The 21110-nt window shown below is 40.2% G+C and overlaps 1 protein-coding gene across 4 annotated transcripts in view; it reads right to left on the bottom strand.

The window, feature by feature from the left end:
* Positions 1-21110, bottom strand: part of SPOCK3 (SPARC (osteonectin), cwcv and kazal like domains proteoglycan 3) — a gene marked incomplete at both ends in the record, with an annotated part of 386995 nt that overhangs the window by 239294 nt on the left and 126591 nt on the right. For 3 of the 4 annotated variants that reach the window (XM_081237230.1, XM_081237231.1, XM_081237233.1), the window contains one exon: positions 16630-16675. The exons of the other annotated variant lie outside the window; for it this stretch is intronic. In XM_081237230.1, coding sequence (XP_081093356.1) covers positions 16630-16675 — 46 coding nt within the window. The remainder of the gene's footprint in view (positions 1-16629; positions 16676-21110) is intronic. 4 annotated transcript variants of the gene reach the window in all.

Genomic DNA, 21110 nt, shown 5'->3' with positions numbered 1-21110 from the left:
AGAATATATATAATTTATCTCTACTTTCCTCCTAATGTTTTCAATTTTAAGTGAGTAGGGGATAGGTTCCGACCTCCATTCACTCAGAAGTAGCGCTCAGCACATACACACCATAGAGCGCCAAAAGTGGAAATCCGTATGTTCATTAGTTCTTTCCTTGATAGGAATTCTTAGCACTTTAGAATCAAAGGTTTCATGTGTATTTTAAGTGTGCTTGTGAAATCATTTTAAAAGCGTGTGAATTTCCTTAACATATAATACGATGTCGTGTAGACAGTTAAGATGCCTTGATCCTAAATGATAGACAGCCTGAGTTTTCCCATCCCTCCTTTTCCTCTACCTCTTTATTAACTATCTCTTGGAAGCCTGCAGGGCTTAAGTTAAAGGTTAATCTGCAAACATTACTTTTGGCCTTGGGTTAATTAATTTTTCCAAGCTTGCAGAGCAAATAAGTAGTAGGGCTCAGACTCAAACCTCATCCTCTCTGATTTCCAAGCCCACAAAATTTTCCTGAAATCATGCTGTCTCCTATCCCGCATTAAATGCCACTTTGAAATTTTAAACATGCTGTCACCTATCCTGCATTAAAATGTATCTTAGTTTCTAAGTGTTCTGGCCTTACCTAGAAACACAACCAACTCCACTGCAGTATGGCAGTAATGAGCTCATCTTTACGATGATGGTTAAAAGTAGTAGCAGATGATTTTGGAGTTTTGTGCAGTGGAGTCAAAGGACTAGGTGATGTGACATAAGTCTGAGATGTGTCACTTAATATCAACGGTTAGCATCACATTTCATTACTACAACTTCCGCCAAGCCCTGACCTTTCTTATTAAGTGGCTGTAAGGTCAGAAGCCCCATTCTTCCAATCATACAAAATTTCATTAGCCTCAAATTAGAATGTATATGAAAACTGTAAAATAATACAGACCTCATATTTATTGTCTGATCATTAGCCAGCTATGTGTATGATGATAAAGTATCTTACAATAAGTTTGATAAAGTTGCTAACTTTTCCAATATTATCCTAAAATATCATCTTGCAAATTTCTCTTTAAAATTAAATTCACCCTTCCAGTGAGAAATCACTGCTCTTTCAAAAATAATAGGAGTGATTAATTGACAGAAGAAAGTGTTACAATGTATCAACATTTATATTCAAAGACTCATGCATTAACCTGCCATTCATAGGACTTAGAGAACACAGAGAACACAAGAAAGAGAACTCCGGCGCTGAAGGGAGGCTTAGAGATCATTCCTGGCAAACTCATCATTTTGGAAATCAGAAGCCAAATGAGTTTGATTAAGTGATTTGTACAAAGTTAAGTGAGTGGAAATAACTCAGTCCTTTTTCCAGTGGCAACAGCAGCTTCCTTATGAGCTGTAACTTGAGTTTGGAGTGAATGACCAGGGACCAGCCAGGCCTGGCACAGGTCCTGAATCAGAGAAGCCTCAGAATCCAATGCGATAGACGTGAATTCTGATCTTATTCCAAACAGCTGTATCATCACAGGTGAACTATTCTCATTCACTGGGCATCAATTTTCTTTCTCTTTGTAATTGGAACAATGAGAAGAACAAAAATGAGGGCAAAATAAAATTTTAAAAAATGGAAACGGTACAGATGAACTTATTTACAAAACAGAAATAGAGCCACAGGGCCTCCCTGGTGGCGCAGTGGTTGAGAGTCCGCCTGCCGATGCAGGGGATACGGGTTCGTGCCCCGGTCTGGGAGGATCCCATATGCCGCGGAGCGGCTGGGCCCGTGAGCCATGGCCGCTGGGCCTGCGCATCCGGAGCCTGTGCTCCGCAACGGGAGAGGCCACAACAGTGAGAGGCCCGCATACCGCAAAAAGAAAAAAAGAAAAAAAAAAAAAAAAAGAAATAGAGCCACAGATGTAGAAAACAAACTTATGGTTACTAAGGGGATAAGAGGTGAGATGGATAAATTGAGAGATTGGGATTGACATATACACACTAGTATATATAAAATAGATAACTAATAAGGACCTACTGTATAGCACAGAGAACTCTACCCAGTACTCTGTAATGACCTATATGGGCAAAGAATCTAAAAATGAGTGGATATATGTATATGTATAACCGAATCACTTTGCTGTACACCTGAAACTAACACAACATTGTAAATCAACTACACTTCAATAAAAATTAATGAAAAAATGGGAGTTGGTGTGAGAACTGAGTGAGATAATGGCTAAAGACTCCTGGTGTACGAGGTGTTGCTCTCATGAAAATTATGCTTTGAAAAAATGAGCTACATAAATAGGCAGGTTATTTTGCTACTAAGCCATTACTATTAAACCACTAATGAATTAACAGAGGCTACAGGTATCTTGGAAAAATCACAGGATTAGTATTTCAGGATTCTAAGGTCAATTGCTTTCATAACTATTTGTGTAATCTGAGCAAATCAAAAAGTAAATTGGGCTTCCCTGGTGGCGCAGTGGTTGAGAGTCCACCTGCCGATGCAGGGGATGCGGGTTCGTGTCCTGGTCCGGGAGGATCCCACATGCCGCGGAGTGGCTGGGCCCGTGAGCCATGGCCGCTGAGCCTGCGCGTCCGGAGCCTGTGCTCCGCAACGGGAGAGGCCACAACAGTGAGAGGCCCGCGTACCATGAAAAAAAAAAAGTAAATTATGCCCAGTTTCTTCATGTGTTAGAATTAGCAACAGTCTTACACCCCTTACAAATTTTTTTTTTTTTTTTTTTTTTCTTTTTGCGGTATGCGGGCCTCTCACTGTTGTGGCCTCTCCCGTTGCGGAGCACAGGCTCCGGACGCGCAGGCCCAGCGGCCATGGCTCACGGGCCCAGCCGCTCCGCGGCATATGGGATCCTCCCAGACCGGGGCACGAACCCGTATCCCCTGCATCGGCAGGCGGACTCTCAACCACTGCGCCACCAGGGAGGCCCACCCCTTACAAATTTTGAAAGGATTTTTCTGTGTGTGAGGGTCAAGTGAAATGTGTGAAAATGCTAGGAAAATTGTCTAAAAAGAAGCCAAATTACTGTCCATAAAGAAAAGGGCAATGTAAATTATAAGTTCAGTACAAATGTACTGTCTGGTGGGGATGTTGATGGCGGGGAGACTGTGCCTGTGTGCGGGGGGCAGGGGGCTTGTGCTAAATCTCTGGGCCTTCTGCTCAACTTCGCTGTGAACTTAAAATTGCTCTGAAAAATAAACTGTTTTTAAAAAATGTAATAAACATGCTTAAAGGAGTATCTTTCTGTTCAGACCTTCTCACCTCTTTAAACAGTGACAGAAATAAACTCCCAGGCTTTACAGGTGAAACACTGATAAATCTTTTTAATACCATGACCACAATCAAGAAGGTATGTTTTTTGATCAGATTATTTAAAATTAAAAAAGGAAAAGTAACTATTAAAGGGGGGGCATTTCAATGTTACTCTTTTAAAAAGGCTATCTTTTATGCTGTAGAAAATTGTTTTAATAACTGAATCCAGGGTGTATACTCCTTTTTACTACTCCATAAATGGTACTGATAAGCCTAACTGATTTCATCTTATTAATTACAAATTGTAATGTATGCTGCTTAATATAATAAGAAACACTGCTCTACCCAATATCATTACTCTAAACTTGTCAAGGAAGAAAATTTTTCACAAAATCTCTCAAAATAATTATTGTTCAAGGGTATGAAGCCCACGAATTTCTGTGACCACTCTAGCTATTAAAAAATACTATAGAATGGACAAATACTTCATGTCAGGGCAAGAATACTGTTTTCAAATAAATAAAAGTAGTAAAAGTTTACTAATTTTTTTCAAAAGAAATGTGAGAGAGAGAAGGAAAAGTACTAAACATCTTATATTACTGTGTGTATAGGTTTTACACGTTTTTCACTCAGTTTCACAACTTTTTTAATTAGAATTTGTTCCTAATTTTTTTTTAATCAGAGGAAGACACCTGTAGAATGGTTGTGTCTGGCACGAGGTAAGTAGCCAGCGTTCCTCAGCTGTGACTCTAACTCACTTCTCAGTGGCCCAAGGAAACATTCCCCACAACTGGCCATTTATCTCAGCACCTCAGGAGCGCCTGGACAGAGTCACCAAGAAACATGCTGAGGAAAGAAGAAAATATAAAGTCTGGGGAGAAGGAGCAAAATTAGCGATCTATAAAAAATTTATATTAAATAATTTGTGAAATGTCAGAACTAGAAGAAACCATGACCGTGACATTCCAGGGTCTCCGTGATGAGCAGCCGAGGATTCTCATCTAAAATATTCATTATGGGGCTTCCCTGGTGGTGCAGTGGTTAAGAACCCGCCTGCCAAGGCAGGAGACACAGGTTCGAGCCCTGGTCCGGGAAGAGCCCACATGCCGCGGAGCAACTAAGCCCATGCGCCACAGCTACTGAGCCTGTGCTCTAGAGCCCACGAGCCACAACTACTGAGCCTGCGCTCTAGAGCCCGTGAGCCACAACTACTGAGCCTGTGCTCTAGAGCCGTGAGCCACAACTACTGAGCCTGTGCTCTAGAGCCCATGAGCCACAACTACTGAGCCTGCGCTCTAGAGCCCATGAGCCACAACTACTGAGCCTGTGCTCTAGAGCCAGTGAGCCACAACTACTAAGCCTGTGCTCTAGAGCCCACAAGCCAAAACTACTGAGCCCATGTGCCACAACTACTGAAGCCCACGCACCTAGAGCCCGTGCTCTACAACAATAGAAGGCACCACGATGAGAAGCCCGTGCACCACAACGAAGAGTAGCCCCCACTCGCCGCAACTAGAGAAAGGCCGCGTGCAGCAACGAAGACCCAACACAGCCAAAAATAAATAAATAAAATAAAAATAAATTCATTAAAAAAATAATAAAATAAGGTATTCATTAATTTAAAAAGTGATTCATTAAACAAAAACCCCTAAAGAGAGTATCATATTGGATCATTTCTAATATTCCAATAATTTTCATGTAGAAGAATGAATTTATTCGCTCTTGATCACGAATATAGGACCCCAAATTGGACATAAGGAAAAAAAATGTTTGTTTAACTTATGAAGCTGCCTTCACACAGTAAATGTCTGCTTGGCACATCTGAGGAGAAAGTCTGAGTCCAGGCTGGACCCCAGGCTCCCTGATGCAGGCATTCCTCAGCTGTGTTAGTGACAGGACACAGGCACCTCTGAGTTTCAGGGCCAACACTTCAATAACCTAAGAACACATGTACTTTTTGTTTTCATTTCGGCCATGCCACACGACATGTGGGATCTGAGTTCCCCGACTGACCAGGAATTGAACCCAGGCGCCTGGCAGTGAAAGCGCAGAACCCTAACCACTGGGCCGCCAGGGAACTACCAGGAATTCCCAACACATGTACTTCCTTCCTCCAGTGCTTGTAAGGAAGTGACGTGAGAATCGTGGTCACGAGACTTCAAGGAAAAGTACTTCCAAGAAAGTATTCCACAAAGGCTTCCTTATGTCGTTAAAACATTTTCTTGCCTTGCAGATATGCTGTAACTGTTCCCAAGAAATGGAAACACACCCCCTGCAAAAATCCTTGGACTTGTTGGATAATAATTACATAAGTGAGTTAAAAAAAATTTTTTTTTGTTTGTTTGGCTGTATTGGGTCTTCGTTTCTGTGCGAGGGCTTTCTCCAGTTGTGGCGAGCGGGGGCCACTCTTCATCGCAGTGTGAGGGCCTCTCCCGTTGTGGAGCACAGGCTCCAGACGCGCAGGCTCAGTGGTTGTGGCTCATGGGCCTAGCCACTCCGCGGCCTGTGGGATCTTCCCAGACCAGGGCTCGAACCCGTGTCCCCTGCATTGGCAGGCAGATTCTCAACCACTGCGCCACCAGGGAAGCCCTACATAAGTGAGTTTAAAAATCTGTATTCCTCTATTCTAAAATTAGAACACAAGTTACAAACATCTCCTTTCCTTGGTAGTGGAGCAATTCTAAACAGGGTACCATGTATACTGGATGACTGCTAGCTATCGCTGTGTCATCCTGATAGGGACAGAGTAAAGGGACAAAGTAGGTGATTAAATAGCTACGTCCACTAGGGGATGGTAAGTAGAGAAAAAAGTAGGGGAGACCCTGTGAGTTAATGATCACTCAAGAAAGCAGGCTTGCTTAACAACAAAACCAAGCCACAGAAGCATGAGACATGCCCCCAGACAATAAAACCATGGTGGACTGAAACCCACATCCTGCCCAGTGAGCTCAGGAAGTTAGTATTTCCTAGGACACGCTCCTCTGTGCACCTTAAAAACAAAACTATAAGGAAAAGGTGACATTATACTGAAACCTGAGGTGATTTACCCTTTTTTAGCATACATTACCACCCTTCTCCTAATTGAAGTAGTGCCGTGACAGTCCCGGCTTGACCATGTAGGGACAAGAAAACTCCCCCACCTTGTGTGAAGGAGTTGATGATGGAAGCTTGATGTCTACTCAAGAATGAGGAAGAAGGTGGTCCTCTCTCCCTCCCCACTTTTCCTTTGGTGATACATATGGAGCCCACTAAATTCTAGGGGCAGCGCTGGACTGCTTGCCGGCATTTCTCACAAGCGTCCTACACTAATAAATCACTTCTTACCTATCACTTTGCCTCTGGCTGAATTCTTTCTGTGTCCAGACATAAAGAACCTAAGCTCCTCGGACCCCCCCTCCAACCCCTGCCCACACATACTGCGGTTTCAATCCCTACCATGTCTCTTCATAAAAAATACATCTGAGTTGAGAAACAGAACCCATGCATACAAGACTAGAAAGAGAAAAGGACTCAAACCCACTCACAAGAGACTTCAGACCCAGCTATGCCTACCAGCTTTGTTACCTTTACCAACTTCTCTCAACTTGTTTCCTTTGTAAAGAATGTATCTACTTTTTAAGGCTGACACATAGGCAGTGCTTGTTCACTGGAAACTATGCTTCTGTCTTTGGGGGTTTCTTGATTCCCACAATCCATTCTCAAACTCCATTGCACCTGCTTCTGGCACCAGCTCTGAAAAGGCGAAGAGGTTATTTAAAATTCCCTGACATTTCTGATTGCCTTCAAAAGAACAGCTGTTTTGACCATAAACTTCTTAGTACTGCAGAACAGAATGAGGAAATGAGAGGAATTATTTTGACGTCACTACTTGTACCCTGTGATTCTCAACGGTATCTGCATAAAATAATAAATTGTAGAACTTAAAGCAGAAATATCTACATATCCATCAGGAAGGATATCGTTTTTAAAAAAACAAAATAAATATTGGTGAAGATGTGGAGAAATTGGAACTCTTCTGCATTGCTGGTGGGAATGTAAAATGATACAGCTGCTCTGGAGAATAGTATGATGGTTCCTCAAAAAATTATCCATGGAATTACTACAAGATCCAGCAATTCCAATTCTGGGTATATACTCAAAGGAATTGGAAGCAGACATTCAAACAGATATTTGTATGCTAATGTTCATAGCTGCATTTTCACAATAACCAAAGTGGAGAAGCAACCCAAGTGTGTCCACGAATGGATCAATGGATTAACAAAATGTGGCACATACATAATACAACAGAACATTATTCAGCCTCAAAAAGGAAAGGAATTCTGACATGTGCTACAACGTGGGTGAACCTTGAGGACATGATGCTAAGTGCAATGTCAGTCACAAAAGGACAGACCCTGCATGATTCCGCTTACACGAGGGCCTTAGAGGAGTCAAATAATAGAGACAGAAAGTAGATGGTGGGGACCAAGGGCCGGGGGTGGGTGGGATGGGGAGTGACTGTGTCATGGGGTCAAAGCTTCAGTTTGGGAAGATGAAAACATTCTGGAGATGGATGGTGGTGATGATTACACAACTGTGTGAATGTATTTAATAACAGTGAACCATACACTTAAAATGTGTAAAACAGTAACTTTTATGTTATGTATATTTTATCACAATTTTTAAAATTAAAACACACACACACACACACAGGAAGTGCCCCAAATCTGTCCCAGATAAGCTAAATCAAACATTCAGGGATGGAGCCCAGGCAGCTGCATTTTAACTGGGTGCTTAGTAATTCTCATGTGAGACAGGACTGAAAATCACTCCTTTATCCAGGGGAGGATTCCTGCTTCAGTATCATTTCCTGTATATCTCTAACGTTTTTCATCCTTCACAATACTTATTACTAGGTTAGATTAACAAGGTTTGAGATAAAGATATTATTTCTTATGTATCAGAACAGAATACCTTTGAAGTGAATTTGATCAATCCCTCGCTGTAAAAATCTGATTCACAATTTACTAACACATAAGGTCACTGAAAAGAAATAAATATAATTGCCTTCTTGCCACCTGGGCAGGCTACTGTGATACGAACCAAATGAAGTACCATTAGTCTTGATTGTATCTTATAAATTAAAAACACAGACCAGATCTTTATTATTCTATGGAGGAAAAAAGGCACAATCTGACATAGAATGAAACAATCTAAGATTCTTGATTCCTATATTTTATAGACTTTGGTATAAAACAAAATAAATACTATTCTTGTATAAAGAAATCAAAATTGGATGGGGAGAGGAAATACTTTTCTCACTTAAAAGTCCTGTGTAGTTGTATGCTCTGACATAGGGTAAATGAAGACGCCCTGTTGGTTTCTACGTTGAACACAGGTTTTTGTGCAGGTTTTCCAGAGGGTTGTATAAGCCAAGGTTGCCAACATGTGTGATATAACTAACATATGATGTAAGAGGCATGGTTATTAGCCCTTGAAAACCCTAGCAAGTACTCTGTCCAAAGTGATAAAAAAATCTGAAAACAATTCTTGTGTGTTGATCAAATAAAGGTTCAGATCAAATAATGGTTCAGAATTTACATTTTTAACTGATTGGAAGCATTTAAAAATATTGTAATCATATAATCATCTTTGCATATTGTCCCCACTGAATTTCAATTCTGGGAACACCAATTTTTCTACTAGAAAAGTGCCCAAATACCCCAGCCCATGAACTAAATAGCATCGGGGACCAGTAAGCCTCTGCTGGGAAGCCGGGCAGCCCGGCCTGTGGTCCAGACCACCAACCAACACCTTCTCAGAACATGAAAAAATTATCCTCGTGGAACAAGTGAAAGTTAAAGGCATCTGGGAGAGAGACAATTCCTACATGTGTCACCACATACATGTACCTTCAAGAATATGGGGGTGCATTTTAAGAAGGGAAAGATGAGTTTGGGGGTGTATTTTCCCAAACACAAGTCTTCTTCAATTTCAGAAATAATTACGGCCACAATACTCAACAGCTCTGTTCACTGAGGGGAAAAAAGCTCCAGATGAAGCCTCCACAGCTTTCCCTTTGCAGCCAGAGGCGGGTTGCAGAGGATGCCTCAAGCTGTGACTGTGGGAATATATGAGAGGCTTTGCAAATGAGTAGGAGAAACTAGGGGAATCAGGTAAGTTCTGAGACCTGCTCCTGGAAAGACAGAAGCAGCGGATAAGTGTACAACTAAGTCTCCTTCTCAGCCCTCCACTCCCGGGCAAGGATGGCTCATGCAGACACAGAGCTAGCTGCCCACGCCTATCTCTCGCAGCTAGATTTTGAGCGGCTGGCCTTGAGGAATGGTGTCCTAGCACCATCACCTCTTCAGGAACGTCTGTTTAATTTAAATACAACTTAACCAGCCAGTAGGAGTCAAGCCGCCCTTCCCAGAGAGGGCCAGGCTCAGAAACAGAGCACAGCGCGACACTGCGGTGACACACAGATGCTGACGGCAGCGCAGCTACACCCCTGCCCTAATTCCACATCCCTGGAAATCTGCACCAGCAGGGGAAACACATCAATAACAGGGAACTGATCTGCCTGAGATCTCCGGATCTATTAAATTCAGCTTTTTTACTTAATTCACCGCACGGTAAGGACCAAGTGGAGGACTCTCTCAGATGGTTTGGAAGGTAAAACTGGGGAAATACAGAAAACACACTTAGCCTGAATCTCTTTCATCTCGGGGCTCGTAGATATCAAATGCTGGAGAAAAAAACTTTTGGATAAAAGGTGATCCTTAGAGACACAGCACTTCGGGACAAGTAGATTCTCTAAACAACTCGCAAGAACGAAGGCGAAAAATTTCAGCAGCTGAGCTGTTGCCCCAATTAACCCCAACCAGAAACAAGGCAGGAAGAATGTACTGAAAAGGAAAAAGGTGACTGTATTTTAAATCTACAGCATATTTATCCGAAGCATTTATTAAATTATTTAAAATCCTTATCGTGCAGGCGCTCTAGGCTCATTCCTGAATTACCCCTTCAGTTTCTCATGGCAAACACAGAGTTTTTATGCCACGTTCAAGAAGGTTCACGTCCTCGTTAAAACTATTTTTCAGGCAATTTATGTTGTGTCAACTAATGAACAGAAGTAACGGCACAGAAAATTCTAGGTAGAGAAATCAAAAGCAATTTATTTATGGCATCAGTATACTTGCATTTACTTCAAAGCAAGTTCACCATCACCGAAATAGATTTACTTTAATTCACTTAAAACCATTATATTTTCCCAAAACTCTTACTATTTTAGTGGTTTAAAATAAGTGGGAATGTTCTGATTAATTAAAAAAAGAAACTCACATGAAATGGAAAATGTCACAGCAAAACCAGAAGGCAAATAAGCTATATGTGAACAATCAGTTGATTTTTACCTAGAGGCAAGTTTGCAGGTGCCAACATGTGTGTTTGTTGAGTGTGTAACTATGTATCCATGTTGTGTATGTATGTGTGGGTACATCTATGGATATACATAAAGAGGAGTTTTGCGCTCAGAAATTGTCATTAATATTATAAAATATTAAGTAACATTTAAATTAGTGGTATTTTTGCATATTTTGTGGAACATAATAGAAATGGAAGTAAAATATAATTTTAAATGAATATGGTAAAAATTATACAAACATTATGAGAAAAATGTTATATGCTAACGTAAACTTTTCTTTGCTCTTTTTAGAAATATGCAAGACCCCCAGTAAAGACACTAGGGAAAATCAATTTATATTGATATGATATTGATGTCCATAAGCCAATGAAAAATGTGATATATTAAAACTTAAAACACTCATAAAAAGTATTGAATTATGTTCAACAGCTCAATCATTTTGAAAATGATCCTTAATGGAAAATTCCTTCATCAGAAAGAACAAGAAGCATTAGAAATTAACATATTTCAAGTGTCTATTCTATCCAAATGATGACATTATCTATATTATTCAAAGTCAGATGAGAACAGGATGATTTTTCTCACTCCTCACTATGGTCTACAAATGGGTTGGTTAATTTGACTCAACACAAAAAAACAAAATAGAAAAAAATACATGTAGTTCAAATTAATTTTCCCCTTCTTTCTTATTTTTTGAATACAAAACTTTCCCATGTATATTTATCAACTATATGTTCAATCAATCAAAACCTGATAGTGTACAAAATATCATTTTAAACACAGAAACAAAGCTAACAGCAATATTTCTAAGCTCAGTCAAGTAAATACTTATTCTTAAAGCACAACCTTCAAAATTCCATTCGTATGCCATTATTTCATCTTAGTGCTACCATACGAGTGACAGTACCTCCTAGCAATCAGGAAATGGGGTGTAGGGGTCACACTGCCTGGACCCAAGGCCAGGCTCTGCCACTTTGTAGGAATATGACCTTGGCAGGACCTTCAACGCCTCAGGCCTCACCTTCCCCATCCACCCGGCAGGGTGACCATGAAGATTAATGAACTAATGTAACTCATATACTGAATACTTAGAACAGTGACTGCATATAGGACACTTTATAAACATTAGCTATCATCATGCCTGAGCTACTCTCTGTTTGATAAATATGGTATTTGACAAGTTATTAGGTTAAAAACTTCTTCAAGTAGTAAAGTACATCAGTCTTACCAGTACCTCAGGATTTGGAAGCCTCTCTATAATGATCTCTTTTTCTTTTTAAACAAGAGATAAAGTGTAGTGCAACACATACTCACACACACAAATGAGAAAAATAAAGCATCTTATTTGTAATTGGCTACACCAAGTATGGCAAATTTAAGTGTTAACATCCGTTTCATAGATAACTGCAATTTTTCAAGGTTTATGATTCCACAATAAAAATTCATTTCCCAAGAAAGCATGCACATATATCTCAGTCTGCATTTCATTGCAGGCATACCTCAGAGATTGTGGGTTCGGTTCCAGACAACCACAATAAAGCAAATATTGCAATAAAGGGAGTCACATGAATTTTTTAATATAAAATTAAAAAGAAAAATATAAAATATATGTTATATATAAGATATTTAAAATATATAAAAGTTATGTTTACACTATACTGTAGCCTATTAATTGTGCATTATATCTAAAAAAACAATGCACGTACCCTAATTAAAAATGCTTTTTTGCTACAAAATGCTAACCATCCTATGAGCCTTCAGTGAGTTATGATCTTCTTGCTGGCGGAGGGTCTTGCCTGGATGTTGGTGGCTGCTGACTGATTAGGGTGATGGTTGCAGAAGGCTGGGGTGACTGCAGCAGTTTTTAAAAATAAGACAACAAGGAAGTTTGCCAAATCAACTGACTCTTCCCTTCATGAATGACTTCTCAGTAGCATGAATGCTGTTTGATAGCATTTTACCCACAGGAGAACTTCATTCAAAATTGGAGGCAGTCTTCTCAAACCCTGCTGCTGCTGCGTTATCAACTAAGTTTATGTCACATTCTAATCCTTTGCTGTCATTTCAGCAGTCTTCCAGCAGCTTCAGCAGGAGTAGATTCCATCTCAAGAAACCACTTTCTTTGCTCTCCCATAAGAAGCGGCTCTTCATCCGTTAAAGTTTGATCCTGAGATTGTAGCCATTTAGGCACATCCTCAGGCTGCACCCCTAACTCTAGTTCTCCTGCTGTTTCCACCACATCTGCAGCTCCTGCAACCACTGAAATCTTGAACCCCTCCGAGTCATCCCTGAGGGTTAGATTCAATTCTTCCAAACTCCTGTTAAGGTTGGTATTTTAAGCTCTTCCCATGCATCATAATGCTCCTCTTTGATCCATGGGCTGCAGAATAGAGGCTGTGTCAGCACAGCAGATATGAAAACGACATTAATCTCACTGTACACCTCCATCAGAGCTTTGGGTGACCAGGTGCCTTGTCAATGAGCAGTAACAGTTTGAAAGGATTCTTTTTTGTTGTTGTTGTTGTTGTTGTTGTTGAGGAGTAGGTCTCAACAGTGGGCTTATAATATTCAGTAAAGCATACTGTAAACAGATGTGTTGTCATCCAGGCTTTGTTGTTCCATTTATAGAGCACAGGCAGAGTATATTTAGCATAATTCTTAATTATGGGATTTTCAGAACGGTAAATGAACATTGGCTTCAACTTAAACTCACCAGCTGCATTAGCCCCTAACAAGAGGCTCAGCCTGTCCGTTGAAGCTTTGAAGCCAGGCACTGACTTCTCCTCTCTAGCTATGAAAGTCCTAGATGGCATCTTCTTATAACAGAAGGCTGTTTCGTCTACACTGAAAACGTGTTGTTTAGTGTGGCCAACTTCATTAATTATCTTAGCTAGATCTTCTGGATAACTTGCTAAAGCTTCTACATCACCCCCTCGCTGCTTCACTTTGCACTTTTATGTTATGGAGACAGACAGCTTCTCTCCTTCAACATCATGAACCAACCTCTGCTAGCTTGAAACTCTTCTTCTGCAGCTTCCTTACCTCTTTCAGCCTTTAAAGAATTGAAGAGAGTGGGGCCGGGCTCTGGATGAGGCTTTGGTTTAGGGAATGTTGCGGCTGGTTTGATCTTCTATGCAGCCACTAGAATTTTCTCCATGTCAGCAAGAAGGCTGTTTCGCTTTCTTAGCATTCATGTGTTCACTGGAGCAGCACTTTTAATTTCCTTCAAGAACTTTTCCTTTGCTTTCAGAACTTGGCTCACTGTTTTTGGCCTATCTCGGCTTGCTTTTTTTTTTTTTTTTTTACATCTCTATTGAACTGTAGTTTATTCACAATGTTGTGTTACTTTCAGGTGTACAGAAAAGTGATTCAGCCATATTTGTATGGCTGAATATATATACATGTGTATATATATTTTATATATATATATATATATATATACATATATATATATATATATATATATATATACTCTTTTCTAGATTCTTTTCCATTATAGGTTATCACAAGACACTGAGTATGGTTCCCTGTGCTATACAGTAGGTCCTTGTTGGTTATCTGTGTATATGTTAATCCCAAACTCTGAATTTATCCCTCCCCCCACCCTTTCCCCTTTGGTAACCATAAGTTTGTTTTCTAAGTCTGTGAGTCTATATCTGTTTTGTAAATAAGTTCATTTGTATCTTTTTTGTAGATTCCACATATAAGTGATATCATATGATCTATTTGTCTTTCCCTGTCTGACTTACTTCACTTAGTATGATAATCTCTAGGTCCATCCATGTTGCTGAAAATGGCATTATTTCATTCTTTTTTATGGCTGAGTAATATTCCATTGTATGTGTGCACCACATCTTGTTTATCCATTCCTCTGGAATGGATATGTCCAATGGACAATGGACATTTATGTTGCTTCCATGTCTTGGCTATTGTAAATAGTGCTGCAATGAACATTGGGGTGCATGTATCTTTTTGGATTATGGTTTTCTCAGGATATATGCCCAGGAGTGGGATTGCTGGATCATATCGTAGTTCTATTTTTAGATCTTTAAGGACCCTCCATACCGTTCTCCGTACTGGCTGCACCAATTTACATTCCCACCAATGACATACCTTCCTCACTGGGCTTCATCATTTCTAGCTTTTGATTTAAACTGAGAGACTTGTGACTCTTCTTATCACTTGAACACTTAGAGGCCAGTGTAGGTTATTAATTGGCCTAATTTCAGTATTGCTGTGTCTCAGAGAATACGGAGGCCCGAGGAGAGGGAGAGAGACGGAGGGAAGGTTGGTCGGTGGAGCAGTCAAAACACACAACATTTATTACATTTATTGTCTTATTTGGGTGGAGTTCGTGATGCCCCAAAACAATTACAATAGTAACACCAAAGATCCCTGATCACAGATCACCATAATAAACACAACAATAATGAAAAAGTTTGAAATAGGTGAGAATGACCAAAATGTGACACAAGACAGGAAGTGAGCAAATGTTGTTGGAAAACTGGCACCAACAGACTTGTTGAATGCAGGGTTGCCACAAACCTTCAATTTGTAAACACAATATCTGCAAACTGCAATGACGTGAAGCATATTTGCCTGTATTTTTTCATTGTCTGTCTTTTAGGGCCTTTCGCTTGACTTACAGTAACCAAATCAAAATCATTTTTATGTAAATCCCACAAATTAACACACTGGATAATAACAGTGAAATCACGGGAAGTAAGGAACAAAGAAAGTAATGTTACGGGAGGGGCAGGATGTGAATGGCTGTTTCCGACTGAAGGTTAATTTCTATGTTGACCACAATCCTTGTCCATCCCAGCTGGTCCCTGCTCAGAGGCTGGCTGAGGTAGCGTTCATCCCAAATATTAGGAAACACAGCACAGTACTGTAAAGCTTCCTTTAATGGCATAGTATGGCTCATTTAAAAAAACAACTTCTACTTTTAAATAATACTGCTTCACAGATACCATGCTATGTAAGGTTACTATAGCCGATGTAAAGTAGAAATTTCTTGTGTTTCAAACTTTAAAAGGAAGAGTCTGGCTCTAATAGTGTACAGTTTGGTAAACAAATCTGTTTACTTACATAAGTATGACTGCATTGAGATCAGGCATCTCCTGCACGCAGGGAAGGGCTTCCTGTCCCGTCTGTGTGTCCTGCCCTCTGTCTCAAGGGGGCCAACCAAGACTACAAACTGCGGGTACAGTTTTTCAATACAAGAGTTTTCCTTTTGGGTCTTACTAACACACCAGCTGAGTCTAATTACCAGCCTGCTCCATTTTAAAGGAAAGCTTTTATTTACTGAAAATGAGACAGCAAAGCCATTTGTTTTGAAATTTTGAAAACATAAATCTCTTTCCTAGTGAAAGTACTTGAATATACCTGAGAACTGGATGAAGTGACTTGTATCCACTAATAAGAATGGACACAGTAAAGTTCAGAAGCCTAAATCAGACAAATCAGATATGATTCTAAAAATGAGAGACTAATGGAGTCAAGAGGTAGAGGGGAGGATTTAAAAATATACACACGGGGAATACCTCGGGCCACAAGAAACTGTAAAGAGTTCCGGCCTCTAAGAAAGGAAACTTGGGGATGGAGGTTGGGGAGCAATCAGAATTGGGGGTGGGAAGGTGTTCCCTGTCCTATCTTATTATGTAGACTGTTGAGAATGTTTGCTAGGTATACCTCCCAGGTCACTTAAAAATGTAAAGTAATGGGAAAAAAATAAATAAATAAAAATAAAAATAAAAATGAGAGACACCTTGACAAATCACAATACCTAAGTAACTTATCTCTAACTATAATATTCTGAAGTGAAAGTAATTATGGCATGAATTTTTTCCATTCATCTAAGCTCTCCTATTTAGTATTTTAAAATCTAACCAGGCAATAAATATCAAGTTTAAAGTTCAGTGATCGTAAAGATGTAAAAACATTTATTTTAAAATAATGACATTCTTACCCCCATCGAAGGCCTTTCCTGGACTCCAAGTGCGGAAATAATCATCCTAGGGAGAAAAATAATGTGAATTGAGTGTCTATGAGTAACTAAAATGTAAAGATTCATATAAAATCAAAAATAAAATGTGAAATACATAAGCTGAATACAAACCTCTACTTCCTGCAATGGCAAGCAGTAAATTATAAAAAAAATAAACAAACAAAAAGAAAAAAAAAAGGAACAAGAGAAAAACAATAGTTATCAAATGAGAATACATTGTTAACACGTTATAGAAATATCTTTCAGTAAATGTGTTCATTTTCATGGCAAGTCAACATTTACTATACTGTAAGAATTTAACTATTTTGGTTGCCACGCCACCTAAATATTATAACGCGATACTTTCAATGTGTGGTATAACACAAAATTACGTGAAGCTAATAAGCTTATAAAAAGCATCCACCGGTTTCCAATTACACAACTGCATTTTGCACTAGTACATGAGTAAATGGAGGGGGGAAGGGGGGATAAATTGGGAGACTGGGGTTGACATGTACACACAACTATGTATAAAATAGATGACTAATAAGGACCTCTGTATAACTCAGGGGACTCTTATCAATGCTCTGTAATGGCCTGTATGGGAAAAGTACCTAACAATGAGCGTATCTATGTATGTGTATAACTGATTCACTTTACCGTACACCTGAAACACAACATTGTAAGTCAACTACACTCCAAAAAAATTAATTTTAAAAAATATATATGCTATAATTAAATATGAAATAAATAATAAAGAAATTGGGGCAAAGAGAAAAGAGCCACATATTTGGATATAAGATTTCAAGCAAACAAAGTAAATTGAACATGAGATTCCTGTTCAATTAAATGTCCCTGAGATAATTTAAAAAATTACTTTCTCCTCAAAAAAACACACAAAAAAATAGTAACTGGAACAGTTACCATAGCAGGAAACATGCCAGGTGACTCTGCGGTGGCCCAGACGCTATAAATATACTTTATGAACATCAGTCACAGGCAACTGAACATCTAAGGAATTCATCAGAATGCACCAGGAAGCCTGAGAAAAAATGTGCACCTGATTAAATCTTGCCTAAAGTTTCAATCTTTGATATGGGAAAGAATCATTACATTTACTGTATATTTAGTACATTTGACCATAAAGCACAAAAGTGGGGCAGCGGATAGTGCCCAGAGCTGAGCCAACTGACCGACTCAATTTTATTCACCGTTTTTACCTAAAAGCCTTGTAAAGGCACCTCAAACAGGTCATCTCTTATGCAAACAGAACCGATTTCACTGTTCAAATTAATAAGCTATTTCTACCATCAGAAGCAAGAGAAGTGCACTCTGGGATGCTCCTTGATGAAACAGTCCCCAGCCCCAAATCCTAACCACCAGAAACCTCAGAATGTAGGGAACCCAGAAGGCCAAGCAGAGATTCTTTCAATCTTCTTCTACCCTCTTTGCTCATACCCTCCAGTATACTGGGAGGGAAAGAGAGCATTTTAATTACAGAAATAAATATACTTCCCTAATTGATTTATTGAACATTTTTAAATTGGTACAAAACGTTTTGCTTATTGTGACGAATCACTCATTACCACCTTTTTCACCCCCATCTCTCGCCCTCAAAGGAAAGAAGAAAAGAAAAACCACAGAAGACGTGTCTGTCTGTCTTCTATTTATATTGAGATAGGGTTATAACAAGAGAGGGGGCATTTTAGGGCAAAACACGCTGACAGGTCCTGCACTAAATCATCCAGGATTAGATGAAGGATGGAGAACACCACCGGGTAATTAGACAAATACTGATTGTTCAGTCTCTTCTTAAAATCTCACTTTAGGGCTTCCCTGGTGGCGCAGTGGTTGGGAGTCTGCCTGCCGATGCAGGGGACGCGGGTTCGAGCCCTGGTCTGGGAGGATCCCACGTGCCGCGGAGCGACTGGCCCCGTGAGCCACAAATACTGAGCCTGCGCATCTGGAGCCTGTGCTCCGCAACGAGAGGCCGCGATAGTGAGAGGCCTGCGCACCGCGATGAGGAGTGGCCCCCACTTGCCGCAACTAGAGAAAGCCCTCACACAGAAACGAAGAGCCAACACAGCCATAAATAAATGAATAAATAAATAAATAAATAATTTTTTAAAAAAGCAAAATTCCTTTAAAAAAATCTCACTTTAAAAAAAATTACAGCATGATACAAATCTTGGGAAACTAGGTTTTCAAATCAAGTACCTACACTCAAATTCTCAAACTTCAGCTGAAGATCACAGCACACTCATGTAATCACTTTTTCAGGTTACCGCTCACTGCGTGGGGAAGATGACTGTCTTCCATTCCAAGCGTGGAGAGGGCTGCGATTCTCCTGAAACACAGGCAAAGCCAGACTCTGGCACCTGGTGATGGCTCTGGAGATGCAGACCTGAATTTGAAGTCTGGCTCCACCATCTAATAACTGCATGAGGCTAGAGAAAAAGATGGTCTAAACCTCAGATGCTTGTACTAAAGTCGGAAAAAGAATACCTACCTGTCTGGTAAGGGTGGTGCGGGGATTAGTTTCAAAAACGTAAAGCACCAGCCCACTCTTGGCAAGAAGCAGGTGCTAAGGCATGTTTGCCAGTCAGAAGGACTAAGGTCATCCCTTTAGTGTCTGGTCAACATCACCACCGGACAAGCTGGCATGACTGCTGACGAAGTCCTGTAGTTTTTCTGTTTTTTTGTAGAAAGATCTACGGACCCCTCATCACATTTTTCAAAGTGAGGTCCACACTGCAACCCTCCCCCAAATGTCAGATGTGAGATGCAGAGAACTTTGTCAAAGCCAACATTAATGACTGTGGTTAATGCCAGCAGACAAGTACTCCTGCTGTCCCATCAGACTTTCTGAAGCAGTACAGCTACCACGATAGCACCATCCAGAAAGGTGCGGGAAGGTGTTTACTACAATGGTGACTCTGGGCTGCGGAAAGGCTGGCACAGGAGTGGAGCTGACACTGAGGCCTGATAACATGACACCATCACGCCTGCCACGACACGGAGTGTCTGAAATAACGCAACACTGTACGGCTTAGCAGGAAGTACGCGGGCACGTAGAGACAACGACGCGATGGTGAAAGCGAAGCTCGACAACTTAACTGAACGCCCTTCAGAACAACAGGATCACACTGGCTTATTCTGGGATCAGAGCTATAAAAAATCTGTAATCATAATGTACAACATGACCTGGCTCTTTGTTATGTCAAGGGCATCACGGACAGCTGGCCATCGGACACGGTACAGAAAAGCAAGGTCCTTCCCCTATTAGCTATTTTTAGATATTTTTCTTTGTGTTCTCATATCACCAGACTTTTATTTTTCTGAAAATGGTTTCACCGCATTAAATCTTAGGAATGTTGCCAGGATGAGAAATCAAAGTATTTTCACAAAAAGTGTTCATTCAGACGCAATTTCTTTTGTCTCAAAAAGCTTTAGTGACTATTGGTTGTTCCCAGGCTTCAATTTAGATCCAGAATAAACCAACTGGGGATTCAGAAAACAACTCAGGAAATGCCCACGACTGGAGAAATTCAGGTTCAGATGACTGACACGAAGCCTGACGGTCCCACTGGGCAAAGCTCACGCTCAAGAGCTTACACCGTGAATTACAGTGACAATCAGAGTTAATTCTGCACCTTTTCCAATTTCTTATATTGAAAGAAATAATATTTGACAGTTTTCCCCAAAATGTGGCCTGTATAAGAAAATTTGATTTCTGTATCCTGTGATTTAAGGCTTTTCCTTGTGGTTTTAATGTCCTATTTTTCCGGATTTTAAATAAGATACATGTTTAATGTAGAGCAGTTTCTCACCCTCGCCATCACTGACACTTCGAGCAGATAATTCTTTGTGGTCTTGGGCCGGGGCAGGTGGGAAGACGGCTCTGTGGAGCATTGCAGGCTGCTCAGCAGCCTCCCTGGCCTCCACCCATGACAGGCCAGCAGTGACCTCCCTCAAGGTGTGGCATCCAGACTGTTGCCAAATACTGCCAAGTGCCTCCTCAGGGGGAAAAACCACCTACCTGAGGACCTGTGATGCAGAGTTTTGGGGAAATACAGAAACACAAATGAATCAAATTTTCCTACAGCAAAGAACTGCTAACAGGAACATATTTTTCTTCACACATGTTTTACTATATTGAGATAATACTGTATGTTCAATATTATATCCAGATGTTTTGTGCATCATTTTATTAAGAGCATTTTACAACTGTATTCATATGTTCTGTCAAAACACTGAATGTCTCACATCCATCTGTGTGGATTTACCAACCTTTAGTTATTTCTTCATTCGTCTGTGCTTCCATGTTGCTTATAATATTTTATAACAAATCACGCATACATAAATGTCTAAGTACTTTCTTATACATTCAGAATATATGTTTCAGAATAAAAACCATGCCCAGAATAGAGAAACTAGTTTCCCATGACAACAGCTGGTCAGAA

The sequence above is a fragment of the Mesoplodon bidens genome (genome assembly GCF_964165515.1).
Source record: "Mesoplodon bidens genome assembly, chromosome: 6".
Lineage (NCBI taxonomy): Eukaryota > Metazoa > Chordata > Mammalia > Artiodactyla > Ziphiidae > Mesoplodon > Mesoplodon bidens.
This window is presented reverse-complemented; position numbering and strand designations above follow the sequence as displayed.